We start from the raw sequence: 27,958 nt of genomic DNA on the forward strand, positions 1-27,958 counted from the left end.
TCAGACCCTGGGTCCATCAAAGTCAGTATTGTCTGCTCAAACTGGCAGCGGCTCTCCAGGGTCTCAAGCAGGGGTCTTTCACATCACCTACTTGCCTGGTCACTTTAACTGGAGATGCTGGGGATTGAACCAGGGACTTTCTGCATGATGAGCAGAGGCTCTACCACTGAGCCTCAGCCCCTCTCCGTGGCTCTCCAGGGTCTCAGGCAGAGGTCTTTCCCATCACCTGCTTGCCTAGTCCCTTTAAGTGGAGATGCTGGGGATTGAACCAGGGACTTTCTGCATGATGAGCAGATGCTCTACCACTGAGCCACAGCTCCTATGAATAGATTCTGGTGAGTTCAGCAAGCCCATACAGCTGGAGGTTCAGACGCCGCAGGGACATTGTGAGGCCATACAAAATGGGTATTAGAGCATATTCTAAGGTCGATATGAAGTACTTCAACCCGTTGGCTTATGATTCTGTCACTAAAAGAGCTTTATTTTAATAACAAACACTTTAAAAAACTCCATCGATTTTGTTGAAAAATTCACTCATTAAAAAAAAAGTTGCATCAGGGCCCCTCCGGGATTAGGGCCCCTGAAGCTTGAGCTTCATTTGTTTCATAGTAGATTCGCCAATGCTCCACCCCCCAAATCTCCAGTAATTTGCAAATTTAAGAGTTGGTAACCGTGGCATCGAGATCCGACTTTCCCCCCAGTCCCTTCGACGTGCAAATGAAAAATGTTTAGGATTTGGGGGCTGTATCTGTAGTGTGCCAAAGGGCATCAAGGTGGAGGGAGAAACCCTGTGGAAGGTCTACTCAGAAATAAGTCACATTTTATTCAGTAGGGCTTCCTCCCAGGAAAGTGTTCTTAGGCTCACAAAGTCCAGGAAAAGTAAAGAGCTCCGTTTGCAGCCCGATCTTAGACGTTTTTCCTTGCAAAGAAGTCCCATTGAGTTCCATGAACCTTGCTCTCAGGTAAATATGCAGGTGCATACCGCAGGATCAAAGTAAGAGGCAGGCGTCAATCCTGATTCGAACCCGGGACTCCCAGGTCCTAGTCGGATACTTTACTACACCACGCTGGCTGGTTACTCAGGAGTAAGACCGGCTCAGTTCAACGGGATTTACTCTCAAGTAACCGTGCAAAAATCGTACCCTTAAATGCACTCCTAGGCTGGGGGGGTATAGAGAGAAGAAAAGCGAATCCGCGCATGCGCTCCGACCCCCTTGTGGTCTACTTCGCCTCCTTTCCTAAACCAGCCATCTGCAGCGCAAGGACACTAAGCGGTCAGCGCACTCCACAATCCTGACGTCACAAAAGAAGACGCGTCCGCAGCGGAGGCGTCCCGCGTCGCCCCGGCAACCACAGACGCCTTTTGTCACAAGCGCAGCGCGCGCGCCCGCCCGCCGGCATAATGCGGCGTGCCGGGACTTTATTTTTTAAAAAAAGAGAGAGAGTTTTCATTGACTGGGAGTGGGAGCTGCGCGCGCCGGCCCTGATTGGCCAGTCTGCTGCCGCCGCCGGCCAATCAGGAGGCCGGGCCTCCCTCGGGAGAGGCGTGGATTGGTGAGGACGCGCCGCGGCGGCGAGAAAGGGGGCGGAGCCAGCAGAAGGGACGGCGGCGCTGACAGTTGGGCAGGATGTCGGCGAGGAGGCGCATCGGGGACCCCGAGGTGAGGGGCTGCGACCCCCCCCCCAGGGGCGGGTGGGGAGCCCCGTCGCCGGCCCCCGGCCCCCCCGAGGGAGGTCCCGCCTCGGGATCCCCGCCCCCCTCGAAGAAACTGACGTGGGAGGGGGAAACGCCCCCTTTGATGCAGCCCCCCCCTTCGAGACCCTCTGGAGAAGCCCCCCCCTGTGGAACAGACGCCCCCTCCCCTTAGGTCCCCCCCTCACTAATGCCTGGCCCGGGGGAGGGGGCCTCCAAGGCGCCTGAGCCCCATTTCTCCACTAGGGATGGGGGTTGCCAACTCCAGGTGGGGAAAATCCTGGAGATTTTGGGGGGAGCCTGGGGAGGGCGGGGGGGGTTGGAGAGGGGGAGACTCTCCGCAGAGCATCATGCCATAAGCGCCCCACCCCCCAAAAAAAGCTGCCATTGCCTCCAAGAGAACTGGCCTTCTGCAATTCAGTTGCAATTCTGGGAGATCTCCAGCCCCACACCGGGAAGTTGGAAACCCTAATCCTGGGGGCTCTTTTCTCCTCTGGTTCCCCCCCCCTCTGCCTTTGGAGTCCCCCTTCATATCCCAAAATCACCCCTAAATTTGCTGGTCATGCATGGAGATGCTCTCTGTGTGGCTGCCCCCCCCCGCTTCCCTATTAAAATTGAGGGGGGGGGCTTCTCCCCCTCTGTTTTTAGAGTTCAAGGAACCCCAAATCTACCGCCTCTCATTAATGCTGTGCATCTGGTTGTGGGGGGGGGGGGGAGAAGGCATTACTTTCATTGGTACTTCTCTTGTATACTGTTTTAATATCATCGGCTAGTATTGGGGACTGGTTTGATTAGGCACCACCTTTGTAAAGCTATGTTCATGTTTTATTCAATATTTCTTTATCGTGTGTAATCTGTGATATGATCTGGTTGTGATCCTCCCTGAGCCCACTCGATGGGGGAGGGCGGAATATAAATAAAATATTATTATTATTACTGTTCCCCCCATATTGCCCCACCCCAATCCTGGGGGTGCTTTTCCCTCCTCTCTGCCCCCCACCCCACCCCAGTTCTGCATTTGAGGCTCCCTCAAATTAGTTTGGTTCCCCACATCCATACTAGCAATGCACATCTGTCCAGGGTGTTTCTGGGGGTCTCATGGAGAAGCCCCCCTCCATTTCCCTATTAAAAACCGACGGGTGGGTGGCTGTTCTCTTTTCCCTTCTGGTTTTGGGGCTCCCCTCGTATCCCAAAGTAACCCTAATTCTGGCTCTCCTGCCATCAATGGCAAACATCTGCCCTCGATTGGCCTAACCATCTGCCCCCCAACCCCCCAGTTAAAATCCCGTTGTTTGTTTCTCTTCCTCCTCCAGCATGGTGTAGTGGTTAAGAGCGATGGTTTGGAGCGGTGGACTCTGATCTGGAGAAGCGGGTTCGATTCCCCACTCCTCCACATGAAGCCAGCTGGGTGATGTTGGGCTAGTCACAGTTCTCTTAGAGCTCTCTCAGCCCCACTTAACTCACAGAGTGTCTGTTGAGAGGGGAAGGGAAGGTGATTGTAAGCCAGTTTGATTCTTCCTTAAGTGGTAGAGAAAGTTGGCATATAAAAACCAACTCTTCTCCTTCTTCTGTCTCCCCTCATCCTTCATCTGGGGACAGCCAGTGTTGTGTGGTGACTGGAGTTGTATTAGGAGCTGGGAGGACCCAGGTGCGAATCCCCACTCTGCCATGGACGCTCGCTGTCCACTCACACTTCTCAGCCTAGCCTACCTCACAGGACTGTTATGAGGGTACAATGCAGGAGAAGAGAAAGATGGAAGGGGCTTAGGTTCCCCACTGGGGAGGGCAGGGAAGAAAGCAAATCAATCTTGAGGGGATTCCCTTTCCACATCTTTCCCCAGGCGTGGAGAAATCTACATTCACTGGAGAATGTACATTCACCTGGAGAGCCGCTTCCGGTCAGAGTAGACCTTACTGACTTTGATGGACCTTTATAGCCTGATTCAGTATAAGGCAGCTTCATGTGTTCATGTGTACTTTTATCCCTCTTTTCAATTCTAGCAGTCAGTTTCTGTGTTTCTTATTCAGACTCGGTGAAGACGTTATTTTTCTGGCTAGAGATTAATTGCTGGGTTTTCTCATTTTCCTAATTTAAAAAATAAATAAATGCCTTAAAGTAAGTCCTTGCACAGAGACTTTTGCAGCTTTGTGTTGATTTTTGGTCCCACTTCCTTTCCTCCCACACCTGAGCAGACTACAAAGTTCTTGTCCTCTGGGTTTGACTGCAGTGCAAGTTGTACCCTCCCATCTTTTGCCACGTCTCGTCTTTTGCCACTTTAAAAGCAAATCGTGATTTGTCCCAAATTGCCGCTGATTCTGCTTTTAGAGAGGCAGAGCGACGAAATCCCAGGCGGAAGTCTGGCTTCTCTGACCTTGTAGTGAATCAGCCATTGGGTTGTGCTTCATCCCGTGTCCAGATCCCAAATGACAGTGCGACTGGAAAGCACTGGGGAGAGGGTAAAGTGTTGGTGCTATGGACTTAGGGTTGCCAGCTCTGGGTGGGGAAATACCTAGAGATTTTGGAGGTGGAACCTAAGGAGGGCTGTCATATAGAGAATGGTGCCGAGTTGTTTTCTGTTGCCCCAGAAGGTCGGACCAAAACCAACAGGTTGAAATTAAATCAAAAGAGTTTCCGTCTAGACATTAGGAAGAATTTTCTAATTTTCTAACCGCTCTAAGTACCTCAGTGGAACAGGCTTCCTCAGGAGGTGGTAAGCTCTCCTTCCCTGAAGGTTCTTAAGCAGAGGCTAGATGGCCATCTGTCAGCAATGCTGATTCTGTGACCTCTGGCAGATGATGAGAGGGAGGGCATCTTGGGCATCTTCTGGGCATGGAGTAGGGCTCACTGGGAATGTGGCGAGAGAGGTAGTTGTGAATTTCCTGCCTTGTGCAGGGGGTTGGACTAGAAGACCCTGGTGGTCCCTTCCAACTCTATGATTCTATTCTATGAGGGTGGGGTTTGGAGAGGGTCCTCAGCAAAGTATAATGCCATAGAGCCCACCCTCCAAAGCAGCCATTTTCTCCAGGGGAACTGACCTTTGGAGATCAATTCTAATAGTGGGTGATCTCCAGGCCCCACCTGGAGGTTGGCAGCCCCATCTGTGGTCAAATGTGGGGGTGTGGTGAGAAGCCAAGATCTGTGGAGTGTGTGGATAGTGGCATCCCACGGGAGGGAAAGCTTTCATCCAAATTCACACATCCTGGCCTTGCTATTTAAAAATGACCAGGTGGGTGAACCCTTGCTAGACTGGCAGATGAGCCAGGCGTGTCTGTGCATCCCAGAAGATCTGGCGTCCAGAAGCGATGTTGCATTGCAGGCAGATGACCACAGGAGGCAGCTGTCAGCTGGGTGGTGTGATCAAGGGTTGTCTATTTCCCTTGGCTGTATGAAGAATGCTGGTGCTTGGTGCTCAGGCTTAGGAATTGCCTCCCCAGCCCGGATGTTCCTGCATTCTTTACGTCAGTGATTATGTACATTTTCTGCTGGAGCAGCAGTTCTCCACAAAGGGCTCAGGGTATTTCCTCACCAGACTTCACAGTCTGCTCTCATAGTTAAATTGTGGAACTCCCTGCCCCAGGATGTGGTGATGGCCGCCAACTTGGAAGGTTTGAAGAGGGGAATGGATATGTTCATGGAGGAGAGGGCTATCCATGGCTACTGGTCAAAATGGCTACTAGTCATGATGCATACCTATTATCTTGAGTATCGGAGGAGCAGGCCTATTATATTGGGTGCTTTGGAACACAGGCAGGACAATGCTGCTGCAGTCGTCTTGCTTGTGGGCTTCCTGGAGGCACCTGGTTGGCCACTGTGTGAACAGACTGCTGGACTCGATGGGCCTTCGTCTGATCCAGCATGACCTTTCTTATGTTCGTATGTTCTCTCCTTTCTTCCCCCTGCAAAAACAGTTTTTGACCAAAAGGATCCCACAGAATCCTAAATACCAGCATGTAAAAACTCGCCTTGACACAGGTCAGTGGAAATTTTTTTCTTTCGTCTGGCATACCCCAATCATGGTTATCGGCCCTCCTTCTAGTGTTGTTCACTTACGTGTTCTGAACTGAATTGTTTTATCATTCTACCTGTATTTTACTTGTTTAAATGTTTTAACGGTTTTTATTGTTTGCCTCATTGTAGACCCTGGTGGCTGGAAAGGCGGCGTAAAAATGCTTTAAATAAATAAACCCTTTCTTCTGTCTCTGATGAAATAGGCATGTTTGGATCAGAGCACAGTACTGAGATAAAAGTGTTTTGATTGTCTGCTGTATCAGTCCGACTTGTGGGTTTTGTATGTGTAGGAGGTTGTGACCTCTTTGAGTGTTTCTGCTCTGTGATGTCAGACTCGTGATGTAACAATATGCATTGATGACCGAGTTCCCAGTATCATCTGAACTGCTAACTTTCAATAAATTAGCACATTGGCTTATTAATAAAAATGCTGGCTTGTTAATATAAGCCCCTTGCTTGATCGCCTGTGGCGACTCGAACTGGCTCCAGGCAACCACACGGAAGCATAGACTAGTAGTCATTTTTTTAAAAAAATTTCTCAGAGTGGGAGAGAGATTTCTCTACCCTTTTGAAATGAGAGCAAGGGGATCAGACGTTAAAATAACCTCCGTTTGAGACCCTGGAGAGCTGCTGCCAGTTTGAGTATACCATACTGACCTTGATGGACTGGTGGTCTGATTCAGTATCAGGCAGCTTCATGTGCGTATGTGTGCATGAAAGGGTGCGGTCTTGTGTGTTTGTGATTGGATTTCTGCTTCCTCCCCACCTCATTCATGTCACTGAATTTCAGGCTTCCTTTGGAAAGGATGCGTAACCGGGTTTGCATTCTCCCTTGCAGGTAGCAGTATGACAAAATACACTGAAAAACTGGAAGAGATCAAGAGAAGTGAGTCATGCTACGGCGGCCTATCGCTAATCCTATGTTCTGGACTGTGGAGTGGGAGGGGGGAGGATGAACAGGTGAATCTGTTGGGGAGCCCAGACCTTGGGGGGACGTCACAGGACCAGGAGTTGTGCCCCACCCTGGAGTCTGAATACAAAGAGCTGAACAGGGTCAGGGCAAGGATCCCCAACGTGGTACCCATGGGCACCTTGGGGTGTTTACTGCAGCTTGGGGTGAGGTGTTTGGAGCTTCCCCCACCTGAGTAACTGCCTCCGTCTCTTGGGTTTGGGGGTTGGCTCCTGAGCCCTGTGGGAGGCCGCCGACTCCAGGCACCCCTTGCTATGGCTCTTAGGACAGTCCTCTCCAGGACTTAACCTGTGTTGATGATTTCCCACTAATCTCTACAACAACATGGACTAGCAACTCCCTAAAACAAATGCTAAAGTTCTTGGCTTAATTCATTCTGGGTGCATGAATGTGAAGAAGACCTGATCATCACGACCTTTGAAATTCGGTACAATTCAGAAGACAAGGGGGAAATTGCTACTTGAAATACAAAAGAGTTTCAAGTGACTTTTTAAAAAAAAAAACTTGATTTTTTTTTTTTTGTAGTCAGCTGGAAAGAGCCATCCTTAGTTTCACAACATCCTTTTGTGACTGGATTGCTCTGAGTACTGAAATTCCAGCAGTGTTCTCGTTCGTATCCCGATCACAGGACACGTCGTGTTCCTGACCTCTTTCTCCATTGTGCAAAACCAAGTATCCCTTTTGTGCAGAGCTTCTCTTCTGTTTTAAATCCTGCTTCGAGAAGCTCAGGTGCGGAAGCCTTCGCACCGGGACTGGACTGAATAGCACCTTGTGTGTCCCAGTCATTTGCAAATCGCCTCGATTTCTCATGGACAGATGACACCACTTGGAGGACTCGTGAAATGCCTCTAGGACAGGGTCGCCTCTGTCTCTGGTGTAACTTGAGAGGGGAAAGCTGCCTCAAACTAGGGAATCAAAACCCGGGTGCCAGCTATGCGGCACTCACTTGCCTATGTAGCTGCCCCGGGAGAGAAACGCACCCCGCCGATTTCCTCCATGCTTCAGTGTTGCGTTGTCGCTAGTCAAGATTTAGACGCTTCGCAACAGTCCGAGCGTGGGCTGTGATCCAAGATGTCCAAAAACCTAAACGGACCTTCTGAACTAGCTCCAGGTATGTAGCCCTGCGGATGCACGGCAAAGGAGAGCTCTGCTATAGCTTCTGAGGAGTGTTTCTCTAGAACATCTCTTATTGCATTAGCCAGTGTGATGTAGTGGTTAAGAGCGGTGAACTCTGATCTGGAGAACCGGGTTGGTTTCCCCACTCCTCCACATGAGCGACGGACTCTAATCTGGTGAACCATGTTTGTTTCCTCACTCCTCCACATGAGTGGTGGACTCTAATCTGGAGAACCGGGTTCGATTCCCCACTCCCCCACACGAAGCCTGCTGGGTGACCTTGGGCTAGTCACAGTTCTCTCCGAACTCTCTCAGCCCCACCTACCTCACAGGGTTCCTGTTGTGGGGAGAGGAAGGGAAGGCGATTGTCAGCCAGTTTTAGTCTCCTTAAAAGGTAGAGAAAATCGGGGTATTAAAAAAAACCCCTCTTCTTCTTCATCACGTCTCCAAAGAGTTGGTTTGTGGAGGAAAATGCCTTTGGGTGGTAGATTTTAGACCCCATGGAAAGGTGGCCCATTATAGTTTGTTCATTATTGCTGCTTTTTCTTAACAGTAGAAGGACCATCGGCATTGGGATTGTGCGCTTCTGGAGCCACGGTGTTTTGGGCCGGCCATGCTAGGAAAGTGGATGAACATAAGAGCTGTCCTAAACAGAGTTACAACCTTCTAAGCCCACGGACGTCAATGGACTTGGAAGACTGTAACTCTGCTTACAGTTCCCCTGTCAGTCTCTTTTGAGAGGAAGGGTTGCCTAGTGCCCAGCAGTAGTTTGAAGCAAGGGCGTTGTCTCGTAGCTTGGCTTGCTGAGGTCACTTGATGCTGTCTAGATCTAGGCAAGTCACTTTTCTTTCTCAGCCTTCCTTCCTTCCCCCTCCTCAATGTGTAAAATGGGAATCAGAGCCAAAGGGCGCAGTCCACCAGGAACATCTCTTTTGCAGACTCCACTGAAATGGGCAGGGTTGCTTGTAAACTACTTCCTCAACCGTTGTTTCAGTCAAGCATGTGGCCGGTCCTGGAGGACACTTGAAATTGCTGGTGATGGAGGGAACTGCCTGTAACCGTCTGACCGGGGGCAGGATTGTTCAGAGATGTTGTGAGATGATCTTTAATGTCGTCCTGAGGAGTCCAGAAAATGAGCTGATTGGAGAAGGAGAAGAAGAAGAGTTGGTTTTTATATGCCAACTTTCTCTACCGCTTAAGGAAGAAGCAAACCGGCTTCCAATCACCTTCCCTTCCCCTCCCCACAACAGTCACGCTGGGAGATAGGTGGGGCTGAGAGAGCTCTAAGAGAGCTGTGACTAGCCCAAGGTCACCCAGCAGGCTTCATGTGGAGGAGTGGGGAAACAAATCCAGTTCACCAGATTAGCCTCCGCCGCTCATGCAGAGGAGTGGGGAATCAAACCCGGTTCTCCAGATCAGAGTCCACCACTCCAAACCACTGCTCTTAATCACTACACCACGCTGGCTCTGATAGGCTGCAACATCTTGCAACATCTGCTGGACAGAATGGGGACCACCCCTCCTTTCTTGGCTAGGGCCAGGTATAAATCGACAAATGGTAGTTCTCTCTCACACACACGCATACACCTTCCATTGACAGTCCCAGAGCTGGCCAAGTCCTCAACTGACTGAAAGGTTGGGTTCATAAGCGTATGACCATCTCAGAAACTTCACAGCGCCACTGTGCTTTTTGGAGGAAGGGTGAGGGGTAAATGTCATAGGACCAGAAAGGTGGGCGTGTTGGTCTGCAGCAGAAGAGTCTAGATGGGAGACCAGCGGCACCTTAGAGACCGACAAGAGTTTCAGCGTATGAGCATTTGAGAGTCGGAGCTCCCTTCGTCAGATCCCTTTTTCTTGTGTCTGACAAAGGGAGCTTCGACCCTCTAAAGCTCATAGGCCAAATATCTTGTTGGTCTCTAAGGTGCTCCTGGATTCCAATCTAGCTGTAATACCAGCTAGATTACAGTTCAAGGACTGGGCTTGCTCACCGTCGGTGCCTGTTCTCTGCTTCCCAGATTACAGATACAAGAAAGATGAACTCTTCAAGAGGCTGAAAGTGACCACGTTTGCCCAGCTGGTAGGTATAGCCAGCTTCCAGAAATCTTCTGCCTTGTGGCCCTCTGGGGCAGAGTCTCGCTAGCAACGCTCTGTGGTTATGCTTGGCAGGTTTTGTGTGGTTGTGTTTAAAGCCTTTTCAGAGAACGGGGTGGGCCCTTTCAACCTCTCATTTCCTTTTTTCTATTACCACTGGAGTGTTGAATATCTGTTTGCTCACTCACTATTCTTTGACAGCCGGTTGCGCCGCATGCACGCAACCCTCAAATGACACGCACCCCCTCCTGGAGGGGCCGTGGCTCAGTGGTAGAGCATCTGCTTGGCATGCAGAAGGTCCCAGGTTCAATCCCCGGCATTTCTAGTTAAAGGGACCAGGCAAGTAGGTGATGCGAAAGACCTCTGCCAGAGACCCTGGAGAGCCGCTGCCGGTCTGAGTAGACAACACTGATTTTGATGGACCAAGGGTCTGATGCAGTAGAAGGCAGCTTCATGTGTTCTACTGCTGGCCCACAGTTCCACGTGCTGGTGCATTGTCCAGCTTCCAATAATGCTCAGTGTAGACAGGGCTTCGGAACATGCATAGAGTACTTCGACCTCCCCATTGAGTACCGGTAGTTGATTTCCGTACATGGGCTCCAGAGGCAGGTCTTCCAGGGCAAAGAGGGATGTGGCTTTCGGAGAGTCTTGAGCCCCAGAACCTCTTTAGCTGGAAACCAAACACGAAATTTGTGAAAATTCCCCATCTCTTCTTCCCTCCGCCGACAGGTGATCCAGGTGGCTTCTCTATCCGATGAAAACGTAGAAGTCTCACCGGAGGAAATTCAGAAGCTGGACGGTAATGACCTGGACTCTAAATCAAAATATGCTGTTTTTAAAGTTCTTGTTACAAATGTTCTGCTGGATACTAGTCATGATGCATCCCTATTCTCTCCAGGATCAAAGGAGCATGCCTATTATATTAGGTGCTGTGGAACACAGGCAGGACAATGCTGCTGCAGTCATCTTGTTTGTGGGCTTCCTAGAGGCACCTGGTTGGCCACCGTGTGAACAGATTGCTGGACTTGATGGACTTCGGTCTGATCCAGCAGGGCCTTTCTCATGTTCTTGTGTGACCCAAGGAACCCCCTTATCCCAAGTCAGATTGGTGATCCAGATTGGTTTAATATGGGCTGCTTGGACTGGTAGCAGTTTCTCTCAGGAGAACTGAAGAGGGGCCGTGGCTCAGTGGTAGAGCATCTGGGTGCACAGAAGGTCCCAGGTTCAATCCCCAGCATCTCCAATTAAAAGAATCCAGTTGTGAGTGATGTGGAAGACCTCTGCCTGTGACCCTGGAGTGCTGCTGCCAGTCTGAGTGGACAATGCTGACTTTGATGGACCGAGGGTCTGATTCAGTAGAAGGCAGCTTCCTGTGCTCTAGACCTGCCTCTTAACCAGCATTTCCAAATATTGGATCCTGATCCTGCTATGTGCAGCGCAAGAGTTCTGCTGCCGCCGCATAGCCCCTTCCTGCAGGGCACTATACATTTCCTGTGCACACTGCGGTGTGATTGCTCATGCACTAAGCCCTTTGCTAAAGTTTGAAAATGGCAAAAAGCATGCGCCGGAGCTGTGTACGTGTCTCATTGGTCATTTTATGCATGGCCGTTTCCTCGCGGTCACCCCGTCGACTACTTCGGCGCTTTGCTTTGATTGTGCTTGCATTTTCTGACCATTTTGCCCGTGTTTTCTGGATTCGTATTTAGCCAGCATCCAAAAAACCCAGGGGAAACATGGGGTGGGGGGAGAGCGAGGCGACCTCTGAGGGTCGGAAAATGCAAGCATAATCAAAGCAAAGCACCAAAGTAATCGGCGGGGTGACTGCCAGGAAACAGCCACTCATAAATGGCCATTGTTTTTTTATATATAATTTTTTATTGATTTTTAAAATATAAATTCAACAACAATTTAACAACCATTGAAAGTATAAATCTTCATTAGTTGTTCTAAATATAAATTTATTAATATATGTATTGACTTCCCCACCACCTCCGTCTACCTCAAAATAAAGTATTATGTTCTATCGTTTGTAGTTTTGATCCTTATGTAATTCTAAATATCTAATTTACCATTAACTCTTCCATAAAATATCTGTTCTAGTTTCTTAACCAATTACAAAAATAGAACGTTGCGGATCAAATTAAAGAGTAACTTTCCATTTTCCCAAAATGTACCGTAATTCTTGTTCGCAATAATTCCTCCAATCCTCCCATTCTCCCAAAAACTGTTCATTGTCTTTTTGGTTTATCATTGCAGTTAATTTCGCCATCTCCACCAGTTCCAGCATTTTTAATATCCAGTCTTTTTTCTCTGGAGTATCCATCGATTTCCATTTAGCTGCATATAGTAATCTTGCAGCCGTAGTGGCATAAATCAAAAATGTTCTTTGAGTCAAAATATTATTCGGAATCATACTTAGTAACATCATCTCTGGTGTTTTGGGTATATTTTTCTGAATAACCAGTCTTATCTCATTATAAATCATATCCCAAAAGTTTTTAGCTTTATCACATGTCCACCACATATGATAAAATGAACCAACTTCTATATTACATTTCCAGCATTTTGGAGACATCGTTTTGTACATCTTCACCATCTTCTTAGGTGTCAGGTACCACCTATACATCATTTATAAATATTTTCTCTCATTGATTGTGCATAGATACCTTTTAGATCTCTAGACCACAATCTTTCCCATTTATCCAAAAAAATATCATGACCCAAAGTTTGTGCCCAATTAATCATGGTTGGTTTAATTCTTTCTTGTTCACAATAAATTTCCAATAATAATTTATACATCCTGGAAATTAATTGGGTATTGGTTCTTGTAGGTTATCCGGGCTGTGTAACCGTGGTCTTGGAATTTTCTTTCCTGACGTTTCGCCAGCAACTGTGGCAGGCATCTTCAGAGTAGTAACACTGAAGGACAGTGTCTCTCAGTGTCAAGGGTGTAGGAAGAGTGACCGTGAAAGCCTTCGACAATAATTGGGTATTATTATCCAATAATGATTTGTGAAAAAGTGATTTGTCTTTAGAAAAGCCTGATTTCAAATCTTGTAAAAAAACTGAGTTGATTTGATGATATTGGAACCAAGTTAAAACATCTTTCACCTCCTGGTAGTCTTTTAAATAACATTTATTACCATCCCATTTCAATAGGTCTTGATATGTACCAAATTGTTGCGGTCTAAGTGGGCATAATGTCAACATTTCTTGTGATGATATCCACATTGGTGTCTTTGGTTCCAAGAGATGTTTGTATTTCATCCATATTCTCACTAAAGAGGATTTGATTCTATGGTTCCGAAATAATGATTGAATCTTGATTTTATCATACCATAAATAGCCATGCCATCCGCTTATATTATTGAAACCTTCTAAATCAAGTAATCGTGCATTTGATAAGTTGATCCAGTCCTTCAACCATACCAAAGCAGCAGCCTCAGCATACAGTTGGAAATTTGGAAATGCAAAACCTCCTCTATCTTTAGAGTCCACAAGATGTTTATAAGCGATTCTCGATTTTTTCCCTTGCCAGATGTAGTTTAATAAGTCTTTTTTCCATTCTTCAAAATATTTTACATGGGAAATAATAGGTAAATTTTGAAATAAAAAAGTATCCTCGGTAGAATATTCATTTGAACTGTCGATATACGTCCCAAAAAGGAGAGTTTTTTATTTGCCCAAATTATCATATCTTTCTTAATTGTCTCCCAAAGTTTAATATAATTATTTGTAATCAAATCTTTATTTTTTGTAGAAATCCAAATTCCCAAATATTTAATTTTAGTAGTCTTTTCCCATCCTGTATATGATACAAAGTCCATCTGCTCATCTTTGGGTATATTCATAAATATTGTTTTTGTTTTTTCTTGATTAATCTTGAACCCTGAGACTTGACCAAACTCATTCAAAATTTCCATCAGTTTACTCATTGATTGTGTTGGGTTTTCCAAAATTAATAAGAGGTCATCCGCAAATGCCCTCATTTTAAACTCATGTTTTTTAATCTATAGTCCGCGGATGGCCTCTGTTGCTCTTATCTTACAACATAAAGATTCCAACACCAAAATAAACAATAGTGGGGATAAAGGACAACCTTGTCTTGTCCCTTTTTGTATTGAACAATTGTTTGACATTGATTCGTTAACCAAAATTTTTGCTTGTTGTGATGTATATATAGCTGTTATGCCTCTCATAAAACGTTCACCAAAGTTCAATTTCTCCAAGATTTTTTTGATGAAGTCCCAAGAGACCATATCAAACACTTTTTCCGCATCCAGAAAAATAAAGGCTGCTTTATGCTGGTTATTCTGCTCATAATATTCAAAAGAATCTAGTAATATCCTAATATTATCCTTGATTTGTCTTCCTGGTACAAAGCCTGCTTGGTCTTCATGTATTAAATCTTTAATGATCTGTTTAAGTCTATTTGACAAAATCGAGGCATAAATTTTGTAGTCCACATTCAATAACGAGATAGGCCTGTAATTTGAGACTTTCTCTGGGTCTCTTCCCACTTTATGAATCAATGATATAAAAGCATGTGACCACGTCTCAGGGGATAATCCATTGTCTAAAATTGTATTACAAAGTGTCAAAAAGAGTCCCATAATATTTTCTTTAAATATTTGGTAAAATAGAGCAGTAATACCATCTGGTCCTGGGGTTTTATCAGTTTTTTGTTTCGATAACGCTTCTTGCAGTTCTTCCTTGGTAATAGGGGCATCTATCAGTTTTTGGTGAGCTGATGAAAGAGTGTTCATTTGTATTGAATTCAAGAACTTTTCTATTCTCTTATGTGAAATATCGTCCTTGCGATATAATTTGGTATAAAATGACATAAATTCTTTTTGTATTTCTACAGTTGTATGTAGTGGACCTCTTGCAGTTTGCAATTTTGTTATTATTCTTTTTTGAAAGGAGTCTTTTCATTGAGATGCCAAATGTTTCCCTGGTTTATTTGCATGCTCAAAGTATTTTTGTTTGGCAAATTTCAAATTCTTATTCATTTCTTCCGTCACTACCAAATTCAATTGATGTTTACATACAGAAATCCTCATCGCAATATCCTTTTTTCCCCCTTCTTGTGTTTCTGCGATGAGTTGTTGTTCCAGGTTTTGTAAATCCCAAAGAATGTTGTTAATTAATTGTAATTGTGATTTTTTCCAAGCTGTATGTTTCTGAATCATAAATCCTCTTAGAACAGCTTTAAAGGCATCCCAAACAGTATTCAAAGAAGTTTCTCCATTCAGGTTAATTTCAAAAAAGTCTTTAATAAGAATATTTAGTTCTTGCTGCAATTTCACATCTTTTAAAAGTTTATCATTTAGTCTCCACCTAAATGCTTGTCTATTATTCCATTCAAATACAACTGGATCATGATCAGAAAAAGTTCTTGGAATGATTTGAATTTTACGTAATTGTGTAAAAATTGATTTACTAGCCCATATCATATCTATTCTGGAGTGAGAATCATGTCTTGCTGAGTAAAAAGTAAATTCTTTGGCTGTAGTATTCATTGTCCTCAAGATGTCTTGCAATTCTTATTCCTTTGTCATAGAAAAAAAGTTTTTGGTAAATATCCATCTTTATCATTCTTAGCTTTTGTTTTCTTATCCAAAGTAGGCAGAACAATTCCATTAAAATCTCCCATTAACAAAATCTGATCACCAGCGTATTAGGAAATTACTTCATTCAGTTGGGTATAAAATTTTGCCTTCCCTTCATTGGGTGCATATATTCCAACAATAATTGTTTTTTGTCTCAATAAATGGCCATTGTTCATCACGTAACAGGCGTTGTCCAGTAGGTGCTGAATACAGAGAGGTGATATGGGAACCCTCCGCAGCACAAGAAAGCCCTGAAAGTTTGCCTTGCCAGCAAGCAAAGAGTGATCTGGAAACATAAACAGAGGTTGCAGGAAGAAAGAGAGCTTTCCATTTGGGGACGGTGCGCTTTCGGTACAAGGCCAGACGCTCTGGAGCTGAGTCGGGGTAACCCCTCTCCACCCTCTCTTAGAAGGTGATGCTACCCCTGCGGACAACAATGCGGAAGTTGCAGCAGAGACCAACGGCAAAGACAGCCCTGGCGAGAAACCGGCCAGTCCCATCCTGTTCATCAACAACACCGGGGCTGGCGAGTCCTATCGTTCCACCTTACAGAGGTATCAAACCACCAGCGTCTTTCTTTCCCGCTGTGATTTCCCTCTTGGCTTCCTGCAAAGATGGGATGACCAAGCTTAAAAGATTCTGTAATGCTGTTGGAAAGGGCAAAAGCTGGAGAGCCAGTGTGGTGTAGTGGTTAAGAGCAGTGGTTTGGAGCGGTGGAGTCTGATCTGGAGAACCGGGTTTGATTCCCCACTCCTCCACATGAGTGGCAGAGATTAATCTGGTGAACTGGATTGGTTTCCCCATTCCACATGAAGCCTGCTGGGTGACCTTGGGCTAGTCACAGTACTCTTAGAGCTCTCTCAGCCCCACCCACCTCCCAGAGTGTCTGTTGTGGGGAGGGGAAGGGAAGGTGATTGTAAGCCTGTTTGATTCTTCCTTAAGTGGTAGAGAAAGTCAGCATATAAAAATCAACTCCTCTTCTTCTTCAACTAAAATTGCATAACAATTTAACACTCTGGTTAACCCGTGGCATTATGCTCCAAAAATTTGGATTTAATGAAAGCCCTAAAAAGTCTTCAGGAGGGAAAATGGAATGTGTCACAGACCTTTCAGCAAGTTGACCAGACTGGCTCAGACGTATGCATTTGGCAAGAGAGGTGCGGAATAAAAGGGCCACCAACCTGAAGGCCCCACTTCATGTTTTTGCCAGATGTCCCTGCCTGATCAATTCTACCTGGATCAAGGCATTCCCTGGGGTCTTCGATGGGAAAACCATCCACCTAGGGCAGAGATTCCAAATGTGGCACTGTGGCACTCACCGACACGTTTCCTGGCGCCTGCCAAGTTTTTTTTAGAAAGTGAATAGGGCCAGGTGGGGGTTTTGCCCAGCAGGGCGTCTAATGGGCAACTGGAGATTTGATTGGCAGCGCAGATTTTTAAAAAGTTGTTTCAGTGGCAGCTGCTACCACCCGAGTGTTTGTTTTGTCCTCCCTCTCCTCCTCTTTCCCGGTGCATTTTTAAAAATCACCCCTCTTCTCCGCTGTGCTTCCTATGTGTGCCCGCACGTGCGCGGCTGCGCCTCCCGTGGGCAGCCATTTTGTGGTTGTGCCCCACCATCTTTCGTCAGAATTCCAAAGGTGCCCCTTGGATCAAAAAGGTCGGGGGGGGGCTGCCCTTGGGAGGGAGCTGATATTTTAGTTAGTCGGATATTTTAAACTTTGGTGGAAAAGGGCAGTATTGTTGTTCTCTCTTCTTTGGTGGTTCATCCCATCAGCTAGCACCTGCGGCAAGGGTCTGGTGCCATAGTCCCGTGAAGCAGTTGGAGTCACAGGTTCAAATCCTTACTTTGCTGCGAAACAATCTGGGCAACCTTGAGCCAGTCACTGTTTAAGCCAGAACTTCTTCACAGGGTTGTTGTGTGTGTGGGGGGGAGTTATATTTTATTAGATTTTTATCCCACCCATTCCCTACCTAAAAAGAGCCCTGTGGCGCAGAGTGGCAAGCTGCAGTCTGCAGTCAAAAGCTCTGCTCATGACCTGCTTTCGATCCTGATGGAGGTCTGTTTCAGACAGCTGGCTCAAGGTTGACTCAGCCTTCCATTCTTCCAAGGCCAGTAAAATGAGCACTCAGCTTGCTGAAGGTAAAATGTAGACGACTGTGGAAGGCACTGGCAAACCACCCCGTAAAGTCTGCCTAGTAAACGTTGAGATGTGATGTCACCCCATGGGTCAGGAATGACCCGGTGCTTGCACAGGGGACTACCTTTACCTTTTTAGAATGAGCACCCAGCTTGCTGGGGGTAAACTGTAGACGGCTGGGCAAGGCAAGGCAGGTTCAAATCATTACTTAGCTGTGAAACAAACTGGGTGTCTTTGGGCTATAGAATCATAGATTTGGGCCATACAGCATCTAGTCCAACCCCCTGCTTAATGCAGGATCAGCCTAGAGCATCCCTGACAAGTGCTTGTCCAGCCTCTGCTTAAAGACTGCCAGTGAGGGGGAGCCTCACCACCTCCCTAGGGAGCTGATTCTGCTGTTGAACAACTCTTACTGTAAAATATTTTTTCCTAATATCCAGCCGATACTTTTCTGCCTGGAATTAAAACCATTATGGTGGGTCACTGTTTCAGCGAGACCTTCACAGGGTTGATGTGGGTTTTAAAAATATTTTATTTTATTAGATTTTTATCCCATCCTTTCCCTGCCAGGGGATAAAACAGGGAGGTTGTGTAAACCACCCCAAGTTTCTTTGAGAAAGGGCAGGATGAAAATGGACATGCAGATAACTAAAAACATGCCATCTTGAACGAGCAAAACCGGTGTCCTTGATTCCGTGCCAGCTAGCGGCTCTTCTTTCCCATAGTGTGATAAGCGGCGTCGGCGAGCTGGACCTGGGCAAGAACGCCCCGAAAAAAACTGAGTCACGTTCGCGGACTGAACCTTATCCTGACTGCCCCTTCTTGCTGCTGGACGTGCGAGACCGGGACGCGTACGAGGGCTGCCACATTATTGGAGGTGAGGGGCAGATGTGGCCCCCTCAGGCCCTCGTGCGCATTGCCGCCCTGGTTCTAGAGGCTGCCGTTTTCGTTCACGGGGTGGTTCATGGAGGGAATTCATTCATGGGAATTTGTAGAGGTTGCAATATTGTAAAGGCAGGCCCAAATATTTTCCACCCCCGTCAATGAGCATTTGGATCAAGGAGCTGAATTTGTGCACTGGAAATCGGGATGGGTGAAGCAGCCCCATAGCCAAGGATCGCTGGCCAGGATCCAAAGAAGGGCCATGAGCAAGCCGTAGCGAATTGCACACCGCCATCAGCGGTCCCTGAGTGTGTGACCTGCTTTCTTTGAGTTCCAAGCACAAAAGAAAATAGCATGATGGCTGCAAGATTGCTAAACATACAAAATGTAATCGAGTTTTGTTAAGATATTTTGTATGTTTAGCAGTCTTGGAGTCATCGTGCTATTTTCTTTTGTGCTTGTATAACTGTTCAGCACAGGTTTTTCCTTATTTTCTTTGAGTTCCAGCTGAGTTCCAGCCATAGCTGTCGTTGGTCATAGTGTTCTGAGGGCCAGTCAAAGCAGCTATTCCCAAACATGTGCCTGGATTCAATAAGAGCAACTGAGAGCATTTTGAAATGTCTGGAGGGAACTTGTGGAAGAATCCATGGCTCAGTGGTAGAGCCTCTGCTTGGCATGCTGAAGGTCCCAGGTTCAATCTCCGGCATCTCCAGTTAAAGGGACTAGGCAAGTTGACGATGTGGAAGACCTCAGCCAAAGACTCTGGAGAGTTTATGCCAATCTGAGTCGACAAGACTGACCTTGAGTGGACCAAGGGTTTAGTTCAGTAGAAAGCAGCTTTCCACAGATGTCTACCCTCTAAAGTTAAATGTTTGGGGTGCACCACACACAGCCTGGAAGAAGCTGCCAAGGTCTGGCAAGGGGGTGGGGGTGGAGAGAAGGGGGCCCCCACAGCTTCCCGTTGCAGCCTCTGTTACCTTTCTTTGGGGGCTGACAGGCTTCTCTGACTTCTGCAGACTCTCCAAGCCTTGGCTATGCTTCTTGAGGGCTAGAATGCTGCTGTTTCCAAATGAACTTTGGTGATTTGAATTCCGCTTTCTGTGCTCGCATGGTGCAGCTGCCGAAAACAGCCCCTTGCTCCTTTCTTGCGGGGGCCTTTCGTCCTCAAGAGAGGGGCTTTTCTCGGTTGTTGTTTTCATTCTAAGCTGGCTTTGTTTTCTTGCCTTTGCAGCATACTCCTACCCCATCGCCACGCTGTCCAGAACCATGAACCCATACACAAACGACATCTTGGAATATGTATCCTTCCTCTGGCCAGAAAGGGTGAAACACCCAGGTTTCAATCCCGAGTTCCTGCAGCCAATGCAAAGCTGAATCAAGCCCTGGAGGAAGCCAGACTTGTCTCTCCATCACTTTCCCTTTGGGAAGGCTCAGTCCACAGGCTTGTATTTAGGGGTGGAAACAGGGTTGCCAACTCCAGGTTGGGAAATTCCTGGAGATTGGAGGTGTGGAGCCTGGGGAAGGCAGGGTGTGTAGAGGGAAGGAACCCCTTAGCAGGGTATAATGCCGTAGAGTCCACCCTCCATAGCAGCCAGTTTCTCAAGGGGAACTGATCCCTGTCGCCTGGAGATCAGTTGTAATTCTGGGAGATCTGCAGGCCCCACCTGGAGGTTGGCAACTCTAGCTGGGAAAGAGTCAGCTGGCTGCTGAACTGGGAGGGGGAATGTTTGTTTGCTCCATTCCCTCCACAGTGGGTTGCTTGGTCTAGGCGAGGGCTGACGGAGCTTTGACTCTTGCAAGTTCACGCCCCGAAAATCTTGTTCGTCTCTATGGTGCTACTGAACTCTAATCCGTGCTTTGATATATTTCCTTGTTCTTGATAAGAGAGTCTTTGATGGCAATCCAGTTTCAGATCCCCCTGCTGTGGTTTACTCTAGCGAATGAGTCCAAATCTCACAGATTCTGCTCATAGAATCATCGAGTTGGAAAGGACTCCCAGGGTCATCTAGTCCAACACCCTGCACAGTGCAGGAAATTCACCTCCCCCCCACACCCCCAGTGACCCCTACTCCATGCCCAGAAGATGGCCAAGGTGCCCTCCCTCTCATGATCTGCCTACAGTCATAGAATCAGCATTGCTGACAGATGGCCATCCAGCCTCCAGGGTCTCAGGCAGGGGTCTTTCACGTCACCTACTTTCCTAGTCCCTTTAACTGGAAATGCCATTGATAGAACCTGGGACCTTCTGCATGCCGAGCAGATGCTCTACCACTGAACCACATCCCCTCCTCTATAAGCCTTAACATCACCACCCCCCATCAGAAAAACGCTCACGGGAAGATCATCATTGTTTACGACGACGACGAGCGAATAGCCGGCCAGGCGGCCACTACCATGTGCGAGAGGGGCTTCGAGAACTTATTCATGCTCTCTGGAGGTAGGAAAGCCCTGCCATATTTGTTCCCTGCAGCTTTGTGACGGTGAATTCGGAAGCCTTCCCCACCCCCGCTCCGAACCATGTGATCCACGGAGGCCTGGGTCCTGTAAGGAATTCAATGTGCACTGGGGCTGCCCTTCTGGCTTCATGTGGAAAAGTGGGGGAACCAACCCGGCTCACCAGATTAGCCTCCGCTGATCACGTGGAGGAGTGGGGAATCGAACCCAGTTCTCTAGATCAGAGTCCACCACTCCAAACCACCGCTCTTAACCACTACACAACGCTGGCTCTCCAAGATCTGATGAGATCGGGCTAGCCTAAGTTATCCAGGTCGGGGCAGGTGGTGGAATTTACCATCAAGATGCAGCCAAGTTATGATGTCCTTGTAGGGTTTTCAAGGTAAGAGACGAGCAGAGGTCGTTTGCCACTGTCTTCCTCTGTGTAGCAGCCCTGGACTTCTTTGGTGGTCCCCCATCCAACTACTAACTAGGGCCGACCCTGCTTAGCTTCTGAGATTGACGAGATCAGGCTAGCCTAGGGCAGGACACAAATGAGCAGAGGTGGTTTGCCATTATCTGCTTCCGTCAGCCCCCAAGGAAGGGCAATGGAGGCTGCAGGGGGAAGCCCTGTGGGCCGGCCCACTTTCTCCCGCTCCCCTTTGCTCACGGCCAGAATGCCAGACCTGAGAAATGCCAGACCTTGGCAGCTTCTTCCAGGCTGTGTGTGGGGCGCTCCAAACATTTAACTTTAGAAGGTAGACACAGGGACATCTGCGGAAAGGCAGGAGTGGTTATAACCCTGTGACATGGGGGGGGGACAGGGGGGTTTGCAGGGATCAGTTTGCATGGCACAGTTACAGAACTTTGGAAATTGGACTTCCTTGGTGGTCTCCCATCCAGTTACTGACCAAGTCTGACCCTGCTTTGCCTCTGAGGTCTGATGAGATTGGGCTAGCATGGGCCATCCAGGTCACTTAAGTGGCTCTTAAGTTGGGGGCAGTCTCCTTAGACGGGAGGCAAGATCTTGGGAGGATGGTTGGACCCACCCCACTGAGAGCTTGTCCTGCCTCCCCCCTTCCTTATTGGAAGACTGCCTTCCCTCTGTCTTCAAGTAACCTCCCTTGCCTCCCAGGTCTCCGCGTCATCGCCCAGAAGTTCCCCGAAGGCCTGGTCACCGGCACATTTCCCGCCTCTTGCCTGTCAGCTGGCCAGCCTGGGACTGCCCGGAAAAAAGCATCTCCCAGGCAGCCCCCGCCCCTACCCTTGGAGAAAAAGTGGAGATTTACAGCAGAGGATCTACAAAAGCTACAGTACTACCTAGAAGAGGAGCAGCTGCCTTCAGACACTGCCAGTAAGATCCTGCGCTTCTCGGAAATGCCTCTGAATCCCAGTGCCAGGAGGCAACATCAGGGGAAGGCCTTGGCCTCTATGCCCTGTTGTTGGACCTCCAGAGGAGCTGGTTGGCCACTGTGCAAGATGGGATGCTGGACTAGATGGACCCTCACTGGTCCGATCCAGCAGGGCTGTTCTGATGTTCTTATGAAGGCCTTGGCCTCTGTGCTCTGTTGCTGGACCTCCAGAGGAGCTGGTTGGCCACTGTATGAAACAGGATGCTGAACTAGACGGACCCTCACTGGTCTGATCCAGCAGGGTTCTTCTGATGTTCTCATGTGCTTGGGTAACTCCACCTGCTCCCCATTTCAAGTAAACAGCAGCATCTGAGATTGATCCTCCTCCAGTCCTATAAAGATTGGTGCCTCTCTAAGGATTTCTCTGGCTAACTGTTTAAAGTCTGCCATGTATTGTGGCAAAATTTGTTTTTATTATTTATCATCATTCTTCCCCCCCAGCAGTTTAAAGGCACTTTTTAAAAGACTTTCCATTAAGGCACACCAGATTAAAATGTACTGTTTATCAAGCAGTTAAAAAAAAACCCAGTGTGGTATAGTGATTAGAGTGTTAGACCAGGATCTGGGAGACCCAGGTTCGAATCCCCACTCTGCCATGGAAGCTCTCAGGGTGACTGGGACAGTCACACTCGCAGCCTCACCTACCTCACAGGGGTGTTGTTAGGATCATATTTATTTGTTTAAAACATTTCTATGCCGCCTTACTACCTAATTCCTGAAGTGAAATGAAGAAAGGAGAACATTGTGAGCCACTTTGAACACATGAAGCTGCCCTCTACTGAATCAGGCCCTTGGTCCATCAAAGTCAGTATTGTCTTCTCAGACTGACATCAGCTCTCCAGGGTCTCAGGCAGAGATCTTTTACATTACCTGCTTGCCTAGTCCCTTTAACTGGAGATGCTGGAGATTGAACCTGGGACCTTCTGCATGCCAAGCAGATGCTCGGTCACTGAGCCACAGAGTAGACTGGAGGAGAAGGGGTGCAAATGAAGTAAAAAAGTAAATAAAAGGCAGCGGTGGCAGCCAAAGATAGAAATCCCAGCCAACCTGCCCTGCGGCTTGTATCTGTATACTCCGTTCAGCAAAATTGGAAGCTCCTTCGGGTGGAGGAAGGCTTGAAACAATCTCATCTGAAACTACTGAGCGGAGTGTTTGGCTACAAGCCAGGGATTCAGTGTGTTCCTACAAACAGTAATTTTATTTATTGTAGACATGAGCTACTTCCGTTTCAAACTAGAAAAGTGATTTTCAGTAGGAAAGGTTGCCTTCACATTCATCCCCATGACCATTTGCCAACCTGTGCTGGAGTGGCTGTCTAGGAGGCAGCAGTCCAAGAAACTGTGCTCAGTGGTACCACTGTGGCTCAGTGGTAGAGCACCTGCTTGGCATGCAGAAGGTCCCAGGTTCAATCCCCGGCATCTCCAGCGAACACGATCTGGCAGTAGGTGATGGGAAAGGCCTCTGCCTGAGACCCTGGAGAGCCGCTGCCAGTCTGAGTAGACAATACTGACCTTGATGGACCGAGGGTCTGATTCTGTATAAGGTGTGTGTACTCTTGGGAAGAGCTGTGACACAGTGGTAGAGTGTCTGCTTCGCACATGGAACATCTGGGGTTCAGTCCCCACCATCTCCAGTTTAAAAAAGGCCCCAGGCACCTGCTTAGCAAGCAGAAGGTCCCAGGTTCAATCCCCAGCATCTCCCATTAAAAGGATCCGGCAGTAGGTGATGCGAAAGACCTCTGCCTGAGACTCTGGAGAGCTGCTGCCAGTCAGAGTAGACAATACTGACCACAGTGGACTGATGGTCAGAGTCGATATAAGGCCACTTCATATGTTCAAGCTCTGCTGGAAGAGGGCAGAGTTCAGGGCTCCGCTTGAGCCGCCTCAGTATACACAGCATGTTGCAGTGTGTCCCAAGTCAATAGAGCAGTCCCTGTCTTGAGGAGCTTACAATCTAACTCTCAGCATTGAAGGAGAGCCAAAGGCTGCGAGACAGGAACACACACAAACCAAGAAGAAGAAGCATGGGTTTTTATATGCCGACTTTCTCTACCACTTAAAGGAGAATCCAACTGGCTTACAATCACCTTCACTTCCCCCCCCCCAACAAACACCCTGTGAGATAGGTGCGGCTGAGAGAGCTCTAAGAGAGCTGTGACTAGTCCAAGGTCACCCAGCTGGCTTCATGTGGAGGAGTGGGGAAACCAATCCAGTTGACCAGATTAGCCTCCACCGCTCATGTGGAGGAGTGGGGAATCAAACCCGGTACTCCTGATCAGAGTCCACTGCTCCAAACCACTGCTGTTAACCACTACACCACGCTGGCTCTCGTCGTCATTCGCATGTGGGTTGGAGGGTCCGAGGGAAGCGGCCGTGTTTTTTTTCCCCCAGCCGAGTTGCTCCTGCCTCACTGCGTTTCCGTGCCCTCTCCTCTAGGCCGCCTCAGCCGTGGCTCTTCGGCTCGAGACGCCAGGGCCGTTGCCGTCAAGAGCAACCAGCACCTGCCGACCAACACCTCGGCCGTGGCCCTCCCCACCCGCTCCCTCAGCAGCAGCAGCCTGCAGAGCAAGCCGTGGAGATAAGACGGTGTCTTTTCCCAGCTCAAATAAAAGAGACTCCCGTTCCCGGGGGCCCTTTGATCACTACAGCCCGTCTGTCGCTTTTAGGAAGATGGTACGTTCTGGCCAAGAGGGGCAGCGTTGGGGGGGCACAGAAAAGGTGGTGGAGGACAAGAAGTAGCCAGTGGGTGGGTGGGGGGAAATGGCACAGATGGAAACTCTTTGGACAAACTAACCAACCTTTTGGGGCCTCCTAATTCCAATTTGTGTGTTTTGTAATTTCTTTTGAAAAAGTAGGTGTGTTGGTGTGTTTGCATGTATACCGGTCCCTAAGAACTCTGGAGTCCCGAAAAACTGTCTTGGAGCGAAAAAGGTGATTGGATTTTTACGAGAAACAGGAGGGAAATGACCAATCGAGTCGCACAAGGGGTGGAAGGTGGGGCTGGAACAGCATTCCGAACCTTGAATACCTGAAGGGGACAGTAACTAGACAGCCGGATTTCCCTCTCTGTGGCCTTCCACCCAGCATCGTGTTTGGAAAATACTTTGCCTCGTTGCTGAACGGGGGCAAAGCTTAGATCTGATGGTAGGAGAGCCGTGAATGGATCTTCTCAGTATTTTACAGAAAATGGAGCCGCCAGGTGTGTGGGGTCCCCCTTCTGATAGGAGCCATAGTGCGAGGAAAGAGGGCTTCCCTCCTCCCCATGCCATGGCTCCCATCCAAATTAGGTTCATCCCCCCCCCCCCCGCCCCGAAGCTGTTTCCATTTTCAAACACTGGGAAAGCACAGCATTTAGTTTGGCCCAAGCGTGGGTCTCCTTCCATCCACACCCCTGGTGGTGGTGAATGCAGGGCTGGGCCACGCTGCCCTTGCGCCATCCTCGGGCACCCCTCTGTAGACCAAAACCGGGTGGTATGTCTTACGACACAAGGACTGTCTCGCCTCTGATTCCCCCCACCCGGTTTCCCTTTAACTGAAATGCAACATCAGAAGATGCAATCAGGCATCACCCTTCTCCTTCCCTTATTTTCCTGCTCAAAATCACGCGTATGCATTTGCTCCAAAATAGGAGAGAAGAATACGGGAAGATCAGCAGCTTTGGGGCTTTTTCACCCAAAGGGCGAGTGGAAAGGGTGACTCCGCCTTTTAGGCCATCTCCCCAGAGGCTTTCCCGTTGGGTTCGGTCTCGTGTCGTGTTGCGGCTCACAAGGCTGTGGGGCCCCTCCTGCATCTTGCCCAGTTTGGCTTGTGCCGGCAGGAGCAAATCTCCGGGCCACCCGTCCTCCCAACCAATTCCTTTAGACAGGCTCACCGTGGGGCAGAACAAAGACCACAAGTGTGGCTTACAGAGGCTTCAGTGCGGTACTGCTGCCCAAACCCTCCTCCCTGTCTGCGTCGCATCTGATAGGCCGGCGGTGGAGAAAGGTCCTTTGGCTTTCCAAATGTGAGCATGCTGTTGCCCTGTCCCACATCGAATAAAGACTGGCGCACTCCTCTTCCATGACAGTGGTGTTCACTGGCCCATGGCAGGGATATGGTTATCCCCTTCCCAGAGGTCACGGGCCACTCGCTTCCTGCCATCACCCTGATCCTGCTTAGCGCTGTCAGAGCGTACGGCTGGATCCTGCTAAGCCCTTCAGTCTGCTACTTTCCCAGTGCAGAAGCTCCCTTTCCTCTTGCATGATCTGAACCAAATGGAGGGTCTCTGGAAGAGAAATCTCCCTTTCATCCCCCTTGTTTGCTAGGGACACTTCCAGGGCAGCATTCTGCTTCTCAAATGATCTCTGAAAAATGTAGGAACTAACAGTGCATGTGCAGTTTTGGGGGAATTTCCATATGCAGGATTCTAGCTCGCTCTGCCAAAACAGATGTATCCTGGAAGGCAATTGGCGCGGGGTTCAGTGAGTGTGTGTTTTCCAGGCAGGTTCTTATACACAAATGGTTCCCAAAGTGCTTTCCATGGCTGAAAAGACAGAACCCATTAGGAGGCAAATCTTCTTTGGCATCTATATCGTCAGCAGAGTTGTGTTCTAAAGTTCTCCCTGCCTTTTACCAAAATGTTGTACTCTTCCAATTCTGCAATAAAGCGTTGGTCAACAAAATATCCTGCATGGACCAGAAAGAACTGGGAGAGAGCTGCTTGTCCTGGGAAACTGTCTTTGTAATCCAGACAGGTTTAGGGAGAAGAGCGCCTCTCTCACCTCGAACATTTGTCATTCCTGGAGTGGTACTTGAAAGCATTTCTGTTCCAGTACATACATGGGAGGAAAAATGGGTCGTACCCCATAGGTACTTTGCACTAACAGCAGTGCTTGCCCCTGGGGCAATAAGCAAGTGGCACTGGGGGAAAGTTCTGCCGTCTATGGTATAGATCCATAGGATCCAACCTGTTGCGGCAGTCGCGTGTGGCTTTTTCTCAGATGCTGCGGTCAAGCAGGTAACTCGTTGCCTGAAAATGCCTCATGAACAACCAATTCCAGTGCTGCGGTTTTTCTCGTCTGGACTTCTACCAGTCCCATTCTAGAATCACCCCCGAAGAGCAGAAAGCCAAACTTGGGCCAGGCAGTCCCTTGCTTGGGGTGGAGGGCACCCCACCGAGCCAGGGAGAGTGTTATCCTCTGTCAGCGATACAAACGAGTTAGAAATCGTTCCACTGTTATCAGAGTGCCGTTTTGTGTTTCTAAGCCACCAGGACCAATGTTGCCAGCAGCGTCAAAATCTTGGGAGCAATGAAACTGCGTGATAGATATTGCTTCCGATTCCAATCGAATGTGTCTGTCTTCATCTAAGCCACGCTTTGGGGGGCTCTCCTTTTTATAACATTTTTTAAAAGATGCCTATTTTTATACGAACTTCTGTCACGGGATTACAAAATCTGGCAGCCGCGGTTCCCCATGGAAAAGAACAAGGTCAGCATTCATAAGCAACACGTGAGTCTGCTTCGAACCCAAAGTCCATGAACTTGAACATGAGCTGAGGCGCTGACTGTTTCTTCGTGGTGCATTTGGGGAATCGGCGCGGCTCTCAGGATTTAAGGTCTGAAC

At 48.2% G+C, this 27,958-nt stretch overlaps 1 protein-coding gene across 1 annotated transcript; it reads left to right on the forward strand.

Annotated features, from left to right (window-relative positions):
• Positions 1–1,583: 1,583 nt before the first annotated feature.
• CEP41 (centrosomal protein 41) lies at positions 1,584–25,025 on the forward strand. The gene is made up of 11 exons (XM_056847150.1): positions 1,584–1,661; positions 5,603–5,666; positions 6,541–6,588; positions 9,804–9,865; positions 10,609–10,678; positions 15,901–16,045; positions 18,355–18,506; positions 19,743–19,810; positions 20,834–20,948; positions 22,080–22,298; positions 24,792–25,025. Exons 1-11 carry the CDS (start codon positions 1,629–1,631, stop codon positions 24,935–24,937), a joined length of 1,122 nt encoding a protein of 373 aa, XP_056703128.1. The 5' UTR covers positions 1,584–1,628; the 3' UTR covers positions 24,938–25,025.
• The last annotated feature ends 2,933 nt before the right edge of the window (positions 25,026–27,958 follow it).

The sequence above is a fragment of the Euleptes europaea genome, chromosome 3, assembly GCF_029931775.1.
Source record: "Euleptes europaea isolate rEulEur1 chromosome 3, rEulEur1.hap1, whole genome shotgun sequence".
In the NCBI taxonomy this organism is placed as follows: domain Eukaryota; kingdom Metazoa; phylum Chordata; class Lepidosauria; order Squamata; family Sphaerodactylidae; genus Euleptes; species Euleptes europaea.